This window comes from Nyctibius grandis, chromosome Z (assembly GCF_013368605.1).
Source record: "Nyctibius grandis isolate bNycGra1 chromosome Z, bNycGra1.pri, whole genome shotgun sequence".
In the NCBI taxonomy this organism is placed as follows: Eukaryota; Metazoa; Chordata; class Aves; order Nyctibiiformes; family Nyctibiidae; genus Nyctibius; species Nyctibius grandis.
This window is the reverse complement of record NC_090695.1, coordinates 54678863-54691069: the sequence shown is the minus strand read 5'-3', so window position 1 is coordinate 54691069 and position 12207 is coordinate 54678863. Positions and strand designations below refer to the sequence as shown.

At 41.2% G+C, this 12207-nt stretch overlaps 1 protein-coding gene across 2 annotated transcripts in view; it reads right to left on the bottom strand.

Moving 5' to 3' along the window:
* Positions 1 to 3508: 3508 nt before the first annotated feature.
* Positions 3509 to 12207, bottom strand: part of LOC137676678 (E3 ubiquitin-protein ligase KCMF1) — a 55314-nt gene continuing 46615 nt past the window's right edge. For both annotated transcript variants that reach the window (XM_068423652.1, XM_068423653.1), the window contains 3 exons: positions 8844 to 9018; positions 5873 to 6155; positions 3509 to 4138 (listed from right to left, as the gene is read on the bottom strand). In XM_068423652.1, coding sequence (XP_068279753.1) covers positions 3877 to 4138; positions 5873 to 6155; positions 8844 to 9018 — 720 coding nt within the window. In that variant the 3' untranslated portion in view covers positions 3509 to 3876. The remainder of the gene's footprint in view (positions 4139 to 5872; positions 6156 to 8843; positions 9019 to 12207) is intronic.

Genomic DNA, 12207 nt, shown 5'->3' with positions numbered 1-12207 from the left:
AGCAGGAGCTAGCAGCACCCTTGCAGGGTGGCTGCACCAGACTGGCTGCAAGGACTGCAGGATGGCTAAGGAGGGCAGCATCACTCCACCCTTTAGCGCAGGACACCTCAGAGGGGAGTTTCTACCACTGCGAGACACAGGTAATTAATTGGTTCCTTTTCAGCAGGAGCTAAAAGAATAAAATGGCCTCAAAACAGCAAGGCGTCCCCTTTATTTGGCAAAGCAGGCAGATCCAGAAGTGAAGGTCAGGTTTGTCAGGGAAGAGGAAAGCAAGATTCAGTGACATAACTGGAAAAGTCTTCATAATCCAAATGTACCCACTGCTTCCCAGCATCAGGGCTTCTGAGAGCTGCGGAGCATCCATGCCCCCTGCGACTTGGGCTAGTAAGAGAGAATTGTCTTTACTCCTTCCCAACAAGCACCTGAAACAAAACGTTCGCACATCGAGGTGTTTGGTTTCTGGGCCAAGCTACAATGTCCGCAAGCTACCTGGGAGCACAACTCCCCACCAAGAAGGACGGTCTTACAAACCCTCCCTGAGATAGGGGCAGAGGAAGGAGAAAAAGCCCCACAACACAACCAACCCCTAACCATCCCAGGGAACTGATGAAAGCGGTCATCACAACTGCAAGGAGAACTCCAGGTGGATGGAAGCTAAAATGCATTTTCATTGTTTCCAACAGCCCCTTGTCTAAGTGTCTGTCTTTGGCATTGACCCAAACAAAAAAAAGCAACAGACCCCTGGTTAAAGGAGATCACAAGTTACAAACAGAACACAGTGCAATTCCAAGCAGTTTTCCACGGACAGTCTGGTGGGACTTTTTTGCCAACGCCTTCAAACAAGTCCACGTATCCCTCCTACTGTTATAAAATATTGGCAGCAAATATCTGCCCTTCTGCCTACCCCTCCCCTAAAAAGGCTCTTTGACGCCAGGATGAGAGCTGGCCTGCTCTCTGCTAACGATGCCGCCTCTGGTGCACGATCAGCGACACAGGGGATGCCACGTGCCGGAGTGGCGCACGGACACAGCACCCTGCCCCTCCCTGCACCTCCTGGGCAGCCTGGGACCTGTCCCTGCCCAGCTATGAACCCTCACGTCAGGGGAGCATATATTCAGCATCAAAACCTCTGTGAGGGCTCCCACCAGTTGCACCAAGAACTCTCGGTTCAACTCTTGTTAAAAACAAACACTGGTGCCTGATAGGGGTTTCACTGCACTCCACACATTTTGCAAGTGTTAGGGCTCCCTTTTCTGAAGCAGTGGTGTTTGTGCTGTGTGCTGGCATGTGGTTTGGGGGATTTTTTTTGGTTTTTTTTTTTTTTTTGTCCCCTCACAGGGAAAAGGCACTAATGCCCTACAGGATTCTCCTGCAAAGCTCCTGAAGGTTATTTTCATCATAGCCCCGAGCATCTTGAAAATAAACACAAATATTTTGGAAATAGCCCAGAAAATACGATCCTGACAAAGCTTACTCTGCAAAGGAAAAACACTTCCTGCAAATATGAACAGGCAGACTACTAAACACTTTCCTAGTAGCCATGTCATATTTCTAAACTTACAAATCTTTGGTTGTGCAGGAGTTTTTTTAAGAGTTAACGTGATGCCCAAGACTACCTTTAAATCCAAGTCAGCATACATTCAGTCTCTAACTAAACACAGACAATACTGGTTTGCATCCTCTTCAAAGCAAGCGGAGTGGCGTTTAGAAGTCATGCAAGGCGAAGTCCTCTAGAGACCAGCCATACACCAATTCTAAGTAACAACAGACTGCAAAGAGCTTATTTTAAATGCATCTTGTTCTACAGAAACCTGAATTCACCTACCTGTGAAGCGTTTAGGATTACATACCTCATCCCCTACCTAAGTATGTGGTATTAAAACGTGTTTATGTAAATCACACAGGATTTCTACGTGAACTGATTTCATATAAAGTTCGAATTACAGACAGCTGCAGAAACTTCTGGAACAAAACTGTCTGGATAACACATCAAAACCAAAGTAAATCAACTGAACAACAGTCTTGAAAATGCTTTATTGAACTGTGTGTCTTATTGTAATGTGCAGAAGATGTGTTTGAAAAGACTACAGCTTGAAAAATTTTTTAAAATCCTCAACGATCAATAAAAAAGGTCCCTACTGGGGGTAACTCAGGATAACCAGAGGCCTCATGTAAAGTTTCCCTTGAAACATTTTCTGTTGGCAGAGACTAAAACAAAGCTAGTACTGCTCTGTGTGGAAACAAGCGGGGTTTGAGGATTTTTTTTTAAAAAAAAAAAAAAGGAATGGAAGAACTGAACTAAACTTCAGTCTATGGGGTTGTTTCTTTTGCTGCTGTTATTTTGGATTAGCATACATGTCACAGGTCTGCTGAAAACACCATCTGGTGTTCAAGTCTGGAAATTTACTCTAAAACACTAGCAATGCTGCAGAGATGGAAGGATACAGAGAAAGAGATTGGGGGTGAGGTGAGAAAGATCTGGAAAGACACCGCTATGATAAAAGCCTAGTTTAAATTTTCCATCAGAAGCTGTGTGCACTTTTGTTTTTATAATCTAACTTTACATTCAAAAAAACCCACCAAAACAAAAGGGGGGGGGGGAGCAAAACCAAACATACCCCTTCTGTCCTTGTCTTGGGGCTATTATGATGAACTTCTATGCACAAGAACACCATACCCTTTTTTTTTTTTCAAACCAATAGGGTTAACAGTATATGCATGTAGGTGGCACAATTCAACTAAAGGCTTTTTCAATTTTTTTATACCAGCAAAAATAACCAAAAGAAACAATAAATAAGAGGTGCTAGAGTTAGCATTAAGAATTCAATTGTAATATACTGACAATCTGGAAAACCAAATCCTCAAGCTCTCCTGATACTGACAGGTCTCTGCAAACTATGAAGCAAATACATAAATAACTGAAAATGTGATTGAGACTGAAAGGCTTTTTAAACTAAGACAACGTGATCCAGGTTAACTTTTTTAAACACAGTGAATATATGAATTGTCTACACCTGAATAAAACATATTTAACAATTAAAAAAATTTTAACAACCACAAAAAGAAAAATCTTTAAACGAAAGTGAGTATCATTTGATTTTAGGGCACACAAACGCCCCTTGCAGTCGCTTCCAACAGTGGCCATGCTGGTGTGTCTCCTACAGATGGATAAAATGAAGTTCAACTCCACATAGAGGTGATGGCTAACAGGGCAACGTAATGGTCACATACAGCAAAATGCCACACTCTGGTAACAACAATATATCCCACTGCAGAGTTTCCCTCCTGTGCGGGAACAGCACATAAAGATGTCAAGATGTCATTCTGTCACATATTATTCAAAAGGTACTTTGTGGCCACAAACTGCCAGTCAGCACTAACCTTTTTGTCACGTAACCTTTGAATAATGGGAAAGCTTTGGGTTTTACAGTTTTACTCCTTGTATTTAAGTTTTTAAATGACAAGGTCACTAAAACTCATGCACGCTGCAAAAAATGTCATGCAGTAGTTAAGGTAAACCATCCAAGCAGTTTTTATTCATTAATATTCATAAATACACACAGCAGCTTCATTAGAGATTTTTCATTTTTTTCCTCTTCAGTTTGAATGTGGAGTATTAGAAGAGCCTTTTGCATGTCAAGGTACAGGACACAGAGCTTTTTGCTCTGCACTGCAACCTACATTTACCTGCTAGAAGTAAAAATTAGTTAAGTGGAAATGATTATCATATATATCTTTTCTCTCTTTTGAATGTACACAATGTAACAAGAGTGACAGACCTGAAATTACAATCACCAAAACAAACCCAAGATAGCTGTTGTCCACTTTCATTGGCAAATACAGCACAGAGGACATTGTCTGCAAAGTGGGATGTCATCAAAGAGGAGGTGGAGGAGGCTCGTTTCCTTTATTACTCTCTTTTAAATTTAGGTTTTCTAAAGCAACATCTAGAGGCATTATATCTACACAGCCCATAGCACCAAAATCTGCAATCTCCCCCCGCTCATCCTCATCTGAGGAGGAACTTTCTTCCCGCATCAAAGTGGACAGTAGAAGCTCCTGAACAAACAGGCTGCAGTCTGCCCGTTCGCTTTCCATTGACTGACGCTCTGCTTCCGACATCTTCGGATCATTCAACCTGTACAGTAGCAAGGGAAGAGAAGACAGGCAGTTGGTGAAAGTCCATTTCACTGATGACGCTACTGACAAGCACTGGAAGGCACTCCAAAAGAGCTCCTTCGGGACAGTCCTGCTTCCCCTTCGACACATACAGCTCTGGCAACCTCTAACACCTCAGTACAAGAGGCACGTGTTTATCAATGTCCACTCTTCCCCTGTTGCTACAACAGCATTCAACGTGGACCCTAAAGGTAGAGGAAAATAAAAAACCTATTTGTGAGGTTTCCTGCTGTTCAGGAGTCTCTCAGGCAGGGCTGCTGCGATTTCCTAGACACTCATTACATGCCTGTTTTGTTTCTGGGTCAACTTCTAAGTTGACGCATGCCACAAAATACACTATTGCACGTGTAAAGCCTAGGGATTCCCAAAGCACGATACAACGTTCATTTCACCCCTTCTCCTAGGTTACAGTGCATGCCCTGATAGGTGAGGAAATTGCTTGCTCCAACTCTGAAAGTCACAATCTGTGACACTTGCAGGTACTTTAAGTTTCTCAAATACTAATGAGTTTCTGATTGAAAGATGTCACATGGTATTATTTAGCACTTAGAGAAAAATCAGATTGACTCAAACCCAGGTTTCTTGACACAGCAGCTGTTAAAATGCCCACACTCTTTTACAACACCAAACAAACAAGCAAGAGGATGTATGGCGGGGCGTAGCAGGGTAGGTGTAGAGAACATCATTATTTCAGGTCAATAGCCAACCTTCTGAAAGAACTGGAATGACATAGTGGGTGACTCCTCTCTAAAATAACCCTGGGATCTAAGAATAATTTCTAAACCAGATAAGTATTCTGTCAATTAATGGCATCCTTTATTTGCTTTGTTACCCAGTCTCTAAAATAATTAATATGTAAACCTCTATTCAACCTTCAGCTTTTACTAAAGACTAATTTCCTATTAAACAATACTATCTTTTGACTCTCCCTCTCCATTACGGCTCAAGTCTATACACCTGTATCACTGGAAATGCACTTGTTTTGTTGGAAGTAGTAGGGGAAACAAGCACAATTTAGTTAAGAAATATTCCTTTTGTTCCTCTTGAAGTTGAGATGTGGCAACTAATGTTTACCCATTGCTTAGGAGCAGACAGTAGGTTTGAAAAGATGTTACAAATGCAAACAAAGGCACAGTATGTTGGCTACAGACTTGATGAAGGATCTGGCAGAAGTCCCCTGCCTCAAGCTGTAACTTTATTCAGCCAAAACTCAAAACCAGCCTCCTTTTCCAGGTCTGCAGAAATTCATACCCAAGTCTAATCCTTTAAACATGTTGCTAGGTGCATCAAAAAAAGTACAGCACACTTGTGAGATTGCCTCTCCTTTTTGCAAACACTAGACCACCACAGGGTATTTCTGCAGCTGGCTCCTGGAGTTGGCTTTCCAAAAGCAGAATAATTCCCTTTCGGCTGGCTATAAACTACTCCTGGATATTTAATTACCAGTTTTACGTTCATGCTAGAAATGTGGATGAAGCAAGTTTTATGTATTACACATTCTGTGACCACTGTTTACATCTACTGTGAATATATTCTCTATGATTAATTAGCCGTTAACTCTGGGATATATTTGATCAGACACCGCTTTACTAGGGCGTGTGCCTAACTCCAAACATGTTTCATTGAGGTCTATGACTCTATCAGGACTAAGGCAAACAGAAATGCTAAAATGTAAATACACAGAACAAGTTACCTTGTAAGAAGAAACTGGGAATTCTGGATAGTCTGCTGACTGTTTTCTGTGTTAGATGTGTTGGTTGTTGTTGTAGATTGTGTCATATTGGTGTTGACATTGATCGTGTTGGTGCGTCTATTTGCATTGCGTGCAGTCTCCAGTTGTTGTCTTGCTGCCTGTGCATGCTGTCGTTCCAACTGCAGTTGCATCTGCAGCTGCTGTAACTGAGAAGCCGAAGGGCCAGAGGAGTTGAGCTGTCCTCCTGCAGAACGTCTCACGCCTGATAGCTGAGATAAAAGCTCTGCCAGAGAAGAGAAAGTTTCTAGGATGAAAGATCTTAAATCTTACACAATAGAACGAATACACCCTGAATTCCAGTGCATCAATTCCTTTTTTCAATCAATAAAATCAAAGAACAAACAATGCTGAAGAGCCCATGAAGCTCTTGAAAAAAGTCGTAGGAGTCAATGTCTCAAAGGGTAAGGAAGATTAAGCTTGTTTATACAGATTTATTCCAAATAAGAAGTCAAAGTTCAATGCCTTCAAAATAACAGGAGAGCCAAATCTACAAGGAATGCCTGGCAAATTATGTCCTCTGCCGGAATTCTGACACTTCAAGTCAAAATAGCAACTGACTAAGAAACTACTTCATTTTGGCTTTGGTTGGTGATTTTATTTTCCTCTCAATAAATGTTCCCTCAAAACACAGGCTTCACCTTCCCAACAGCCCAAAGGGAAGCTGCGCTGCAGCAAAGAGAGAACTATCATACCGTTGCTTTGAACATTTAATAAAAAATATTTAGTTATTAAAAGTATTGCCTCACATCATAACTGAAGCAGTCAAGCATTTTTGCTCTATGAATTTTTATTTCTGCCAGTACAGAGTAGTACTCAAGTACAGAGAAGGACTAGGAATTAAAAAAAACTCTGTCCTGAAGTCTTCCAGTTCAGAGGGATGGAATGCTTACAGCAACAGGGAATTTTTTGAAATAAATATTAGCAGGAAACTACTGTTCAGTGCATTACTGCAGAATCTTTCCTACACCCTGTGTATAAGGTACTTCTATCACCTGCTTGCTGTAGTTGATGCAAGGAAGTAAGGGACTATATTGTTCCTGCTCCTCACCTCTACATTATGAAGTTACTATATAGGTCATGACAATTTCCCTTCCATTGCATTAAAAAAATATAGTCCTTCCAAATAAGGTTTTATTTGAGGGAATAAAGCAAAATACAGCTGTTTTCCATGTCAGGAACTCAGGATGGTCAAGTCATTTTTACTAGCACTGATAGCAATACCAAGATTAAGCAACTTTCAGTTCCGTTGTAACTACTAGAAAATGCCACAGGGAGAAAAAAAAATTGTAAAAAATGTTAACAGATACTATAAACTTCATGTATTTTAAAAAGAAAAATTCTAGTAGTCTTTCCTATTTATTACTCCAGTAAAAAGGAAGACATATCAAACTTCCAGACAAGACTTAGATATATTTCTTCTCACTGTAAGTTAAAGCATAAGTTAAAGCTTAGAGTATAGCAAAACAGTATTTTGGAAGCAGACATGAGCTCGAGACAGAGTCTTGGTATATTAAAGACACCCAGCTCAGTGTGCAACTGAACTCTAAAAGCAAAAACACAGCTTCCACCAAAAAGAAAAGGTTTAGAAGAATGCCACTTTATCCCACATTTAATGCTGCTAAGTGTGAAGGCCTTGTGAGGCTGAAAACAAACCTCAGCAGCCACTCCACATCCGAGCTGAACTAGCTGCCCTTGTCAGAGAAAAGATGAGGTCTTGCGCTGTAGGCTTCACAAACATCCTCCTCCTTGAACAAACTCTAGTCCTTTTCAGACCCTCCTATCACCTCACTTAAATGATTTCTTCTCTTGATGGGATATGTCCTCCCAGCTGATTTAATGAGTTGCATCAAGTCACAGCAGGCAGCAGAGCACCAGAGCCAGGAGAAGGCAAGCAAGGGGACCATGATTAAGGAAGGCAGTAGAGCCACAGTTCCCCTTTCAGGGGCAATGCCTCATTAAGCTGGCTGGCTACCTCCCTCTGAAGAAGTCACAACGTGACAGTAGGAAGCTCCAGTTTAATCATTATGCCTTCTTGGCATCTGAAGCAAAGGTAGACTATGGCAGAAGTTCTGAAGTTTCCCTGACACTTACACTGGTGTGGTCAAAGACCACCGCATATAAACATTTAGATTTCCCCTTAGGGAAAGTTGTATTTTTTTCAGAATTGTCTTCATTCTCTTTTTTTATTTCCTGTAAAAAAAGTTATTTTCACATAAAAACTAAACATACTCTGAACAAGTTATTCTGAACAAGTTATTCCTGGGAATCCTAAAGACACATCTTCATTATTTTCTGGTGTTGAAAATGAGACACCCTTCCCTGCCTCACAGTTTTTCTAAACTTGACCAAAAATATACTGTTTGCAACAGTACAGTTATGTAAGAATTTACAAGTACACCTAAAAAAAAGGTGTGCGATATTAGCAAGTCTGGCATTCGAACAGCAGCCTGAATGAAAACTGAACATATTTTAAATGACCATTAATATTAAAATTCAGCTAATTTCATCTTAATTGAGACAGATACTCTCCTCCATAAACACCTTTGTCCACACTGCAAATTAAAAGCAGATGTACTGAAGTAGGTGATGGAAGTTGAACACAATCTCTTGTAAAAATATACACCACCTGTGCATAAATTAGGTCTGGGAATAAGCCTTACACTATCTAGAACTAAAAGCACAAGCTACAGGCAGCAGTTTCAGCTTCAGCATCTTCATGCACAGGCCATGTCACAGCCCAGCCAAGCACACTGCTCACCTGCAAGCAGCCATCAATCACACTTGCACTGTAGAGCGTTTCTATACAAGCAGCTTCATAACAACGAAAAGCAGGGCAACTACTATCATCTGTAATTTTACTTCCTCTGTGTAAGAAGGACACTGGGGTAACATTCGTGGCTACAGCTCTTACCAGCTATAGGATCCATGGCTTCTCTATTGCTTGGAGAATACGAACTCTGAGAAGATGAAAGCCCACCAGGGGAACTGGTAGTAAAGTGCATGTTTGATCTACGTGCACGGGGGCCTCCCAAACCCCGGCCTGGGTGGAACATCCTACGTACATGCCGAACACCACTGGATTCATCGTAACCAAGAAGTTAAGAAAACAGAACTGTTTGGCATTGAGCAGTAAATGACAAAGACATTCGATGGGTGAAATACTCAGGTGCACGCTGTTGTTCATCCATAGAATAGTAACTTCTGAAGCAAAGCTAAGGTACACTGTAGCTGTGGTGCTAGTAAGTCAGACTTACTGACCTGAACTCAAGATACCCAGTGCTGTGTACACGAAACTCCCTGTATTTCTCCAGCTTTTTACGATGTCTAAAAAACATCAGGATTAATCTCTTCGGTTTTTCAGATCAAAGTTTTCTACTCAATAATCTGAAAACTCAAAAAAAAAAAAATGCATGTTCAGCCAAGCTTATTACAGGGACATGAGGATTTTGTTCTCTGTTCCCAATTCTCACATTAAGTATTGAAAATAATAAAAAAGTTTATTGCCATTCCTTTCAAAAGTACATAATAATTACTGTATTCCTTTTGACTTTTGTACTTCATGCTTTTATCCAAGAAATTTCATCACTCCAATACTAAGAAATTGTAGGCTTTCGGAGTACTCAGCACACCCCTTTCACAGAATCACAGAATCACAGAATGTTAGGGATTGGAAGGGACCTCGAAAGATCATCTAGTCCAATCCCCCTGCCGGGGCAGGATTGCCTAGACCATATCACACAGGAACACGTCCAGGCGGGTTTTGAATGTCTCCAGAGAAGGAGACTCCACAACCTCTCTGGGCAGCCTGTTCCAGTGTTCAGTCACCCTTACAGTAAAGAAGTTTTTCCTCAAATTTAAGTGGAACCTCCTGTGCTCCAGCTTGCACCCATTGCCCCTTGTCCTGTCAAGGTATGTCACTGAGAAGAGCCTGGCTCCATCCTCATGACACTTGCCCTTTACATATTTATAAACATTAATGAGGTCACCCCTCAGTCTCCTCTTCTCTAAGCTAAAGAGACCCAGCTCCCTCAGCCTCTCCTCATAAGGGAGATGTTCCACTCCCTTAATCATCTTCGTGGCTCTGCCGCTGGACTCTCTCTAGCAGTTCCCTGTCCTTCTTGAACTGAGGGGCCCAGAACTGGACACAATATTCCAGATGTGGCCTCACCAGGGCAGAGTAGAGGGGGAGGAGAACCTCTCTCGACCTGCTGACCACACCCCTTCTAATACACCCCAGGATGCCATTGGCCTTCTTGGCCACAAGGGCACACTGCTGGCTCATGGTCATCCCGTTGTCCACTAGGACCCCCAGGTCCCTTTCCCCTACGCTGGTCTCCAACAGCTCTGTCCCCAACTTGTACTGGTACATGGGGTTGTTCTTGCCCAGATGCAGGACTCTACACTTGCCCTTGTTATATTTCATTAAATTTCTCCCCGCCCAACTCTCCAGCCTGTCCAGGTCTCTCTGAATGGCTGCGCTTTGTGTCACCTCTCCTCTTTTAGCCAAAGTACCACCACTAATTCCAGTTATGACAATGATGCCTTTCATTTTCCCCCACTTCTGCATATCAGATGCTTATATTTCAAGTCATACCTTTTATACATTTACTAATAGAGACAATCAACAAATTTTGTCAGAAAGTTTTTAACATTCATTCCTTCAAGACAGTCCAGATAAGGCTTCCTTTTATTTTAAACATTACTAGTATAATTCACTAGTGCAAAATGAAATAGCATAAGCCTGAGTATTTCATTTTACTGTTACTAGACTTTTAGCTTAGATCCTCTTATCTCCCATGTTGTTTATTTTTATAACACTATGCTTACCACATGTATGGTATCCATTGCTGTGTAAGAGTTGTGTCCAATGTACTTTTCATAAAACACTGTTATGGTGCAGAACCTCATGATGCCTTGGAAGTCAAGAACTTAAGACGGAAAGAAATTACTAGACTTCTCATGGCAAGAAAGAGCTATTACAAAAAGACTTTACAGAACATCTCTTTCAAACCTTAGTTTTCCTACAGTGTAACACACTTAACATCTAGGGTGCAACAGGAAAGCCTCCCCTGGCACAGAACACACTTTGCCTAGCACTTAGTGCCTTGCACCCCTTGGTGTGCTAAAACTGGGTGCTGCTGGAGACGAGATACTGTATTAGATGGACTACTGCCCTCATGCAGTTTGGCAAGCTTTTCACAACCAGACCTGGTAGAAAAGGCCAGTATCTGGGGATTTTTCAAGCAGACACAGGACTGGGGGATAACCTTCCTACCTGCAGTTTTTAAAGGGTTTTTAGATAGTCATCATTCTTTAAATACTAGCTAAGCATGCACCCAAGTTTTACCAGCTATGCTTGAGTAAGAAAAACCTTTGTAAACCTTAACTTGCGACAAACAGATAAACTGAATAGCCATGTGAGAACTATTTGTATGACTGATGCTGAAAAGCTGTATTTAATAAATTTTCAAGTATTTATCTGCTAAAGTAAGAAACTGGGCTTTAAAGAGTTGTCCCCAGACTGTAGGAATAAAAGACATACTTTGCAATGGCTGCACAAGGTTTATCACAAGAAACACATGCAGCCTTCTGGGACAACTTAAGAAAAAAAACCACAAAAAAACAAAACCAAAATAAACTACACATCTAATCAATACTTGGAAGATGAGGCCACTCCTCAGAACTCTAGCAGACCCAACAATAAAAGCTTACCTCAAACTGTAACAGAAATCTTCACTCTAGAAAAAGGGCAAGTGAAGAGCCTTTTCTCTATATATATCCTTTTTGTACGTGAAGGTTGTTACAGAGCAGACAGTTGTTCTGTACAGCTTTAACTTCATACGAAGATGTTTAGAACAGCAATATAACGGTATCAGAGAACAGCTTTCTAACAGCTCCCTGACTTTGACAGTTATTCTTTCCTACACTGCCAGATCCTGGATGAAAAGGGGCATCTCCTCTTCGTTTTTTCCTACTTTAGACCTGCCTGTTGCTAGACACAATGTAGAGCCCAACAGGGAATAGTCACTTCAGGATACACATCATAACAAGTTTTGGAGACTTGACAACACTGATCACTGAAGCAATAGCGTACAAGCACAAAATTCTACATGCATTGTCTTTAATGCTGAATCATGGACAACATATTTCCAAAATATATCCAAGAAAGATCCATTTTGGGATGGCTAACATTGAAGCCTTACTCTGTATTTGAAAAGATTGATTCTTCTAGCTCAAACATTCCCAAATCAAGTCATCTGGTGGCATCTCTGATA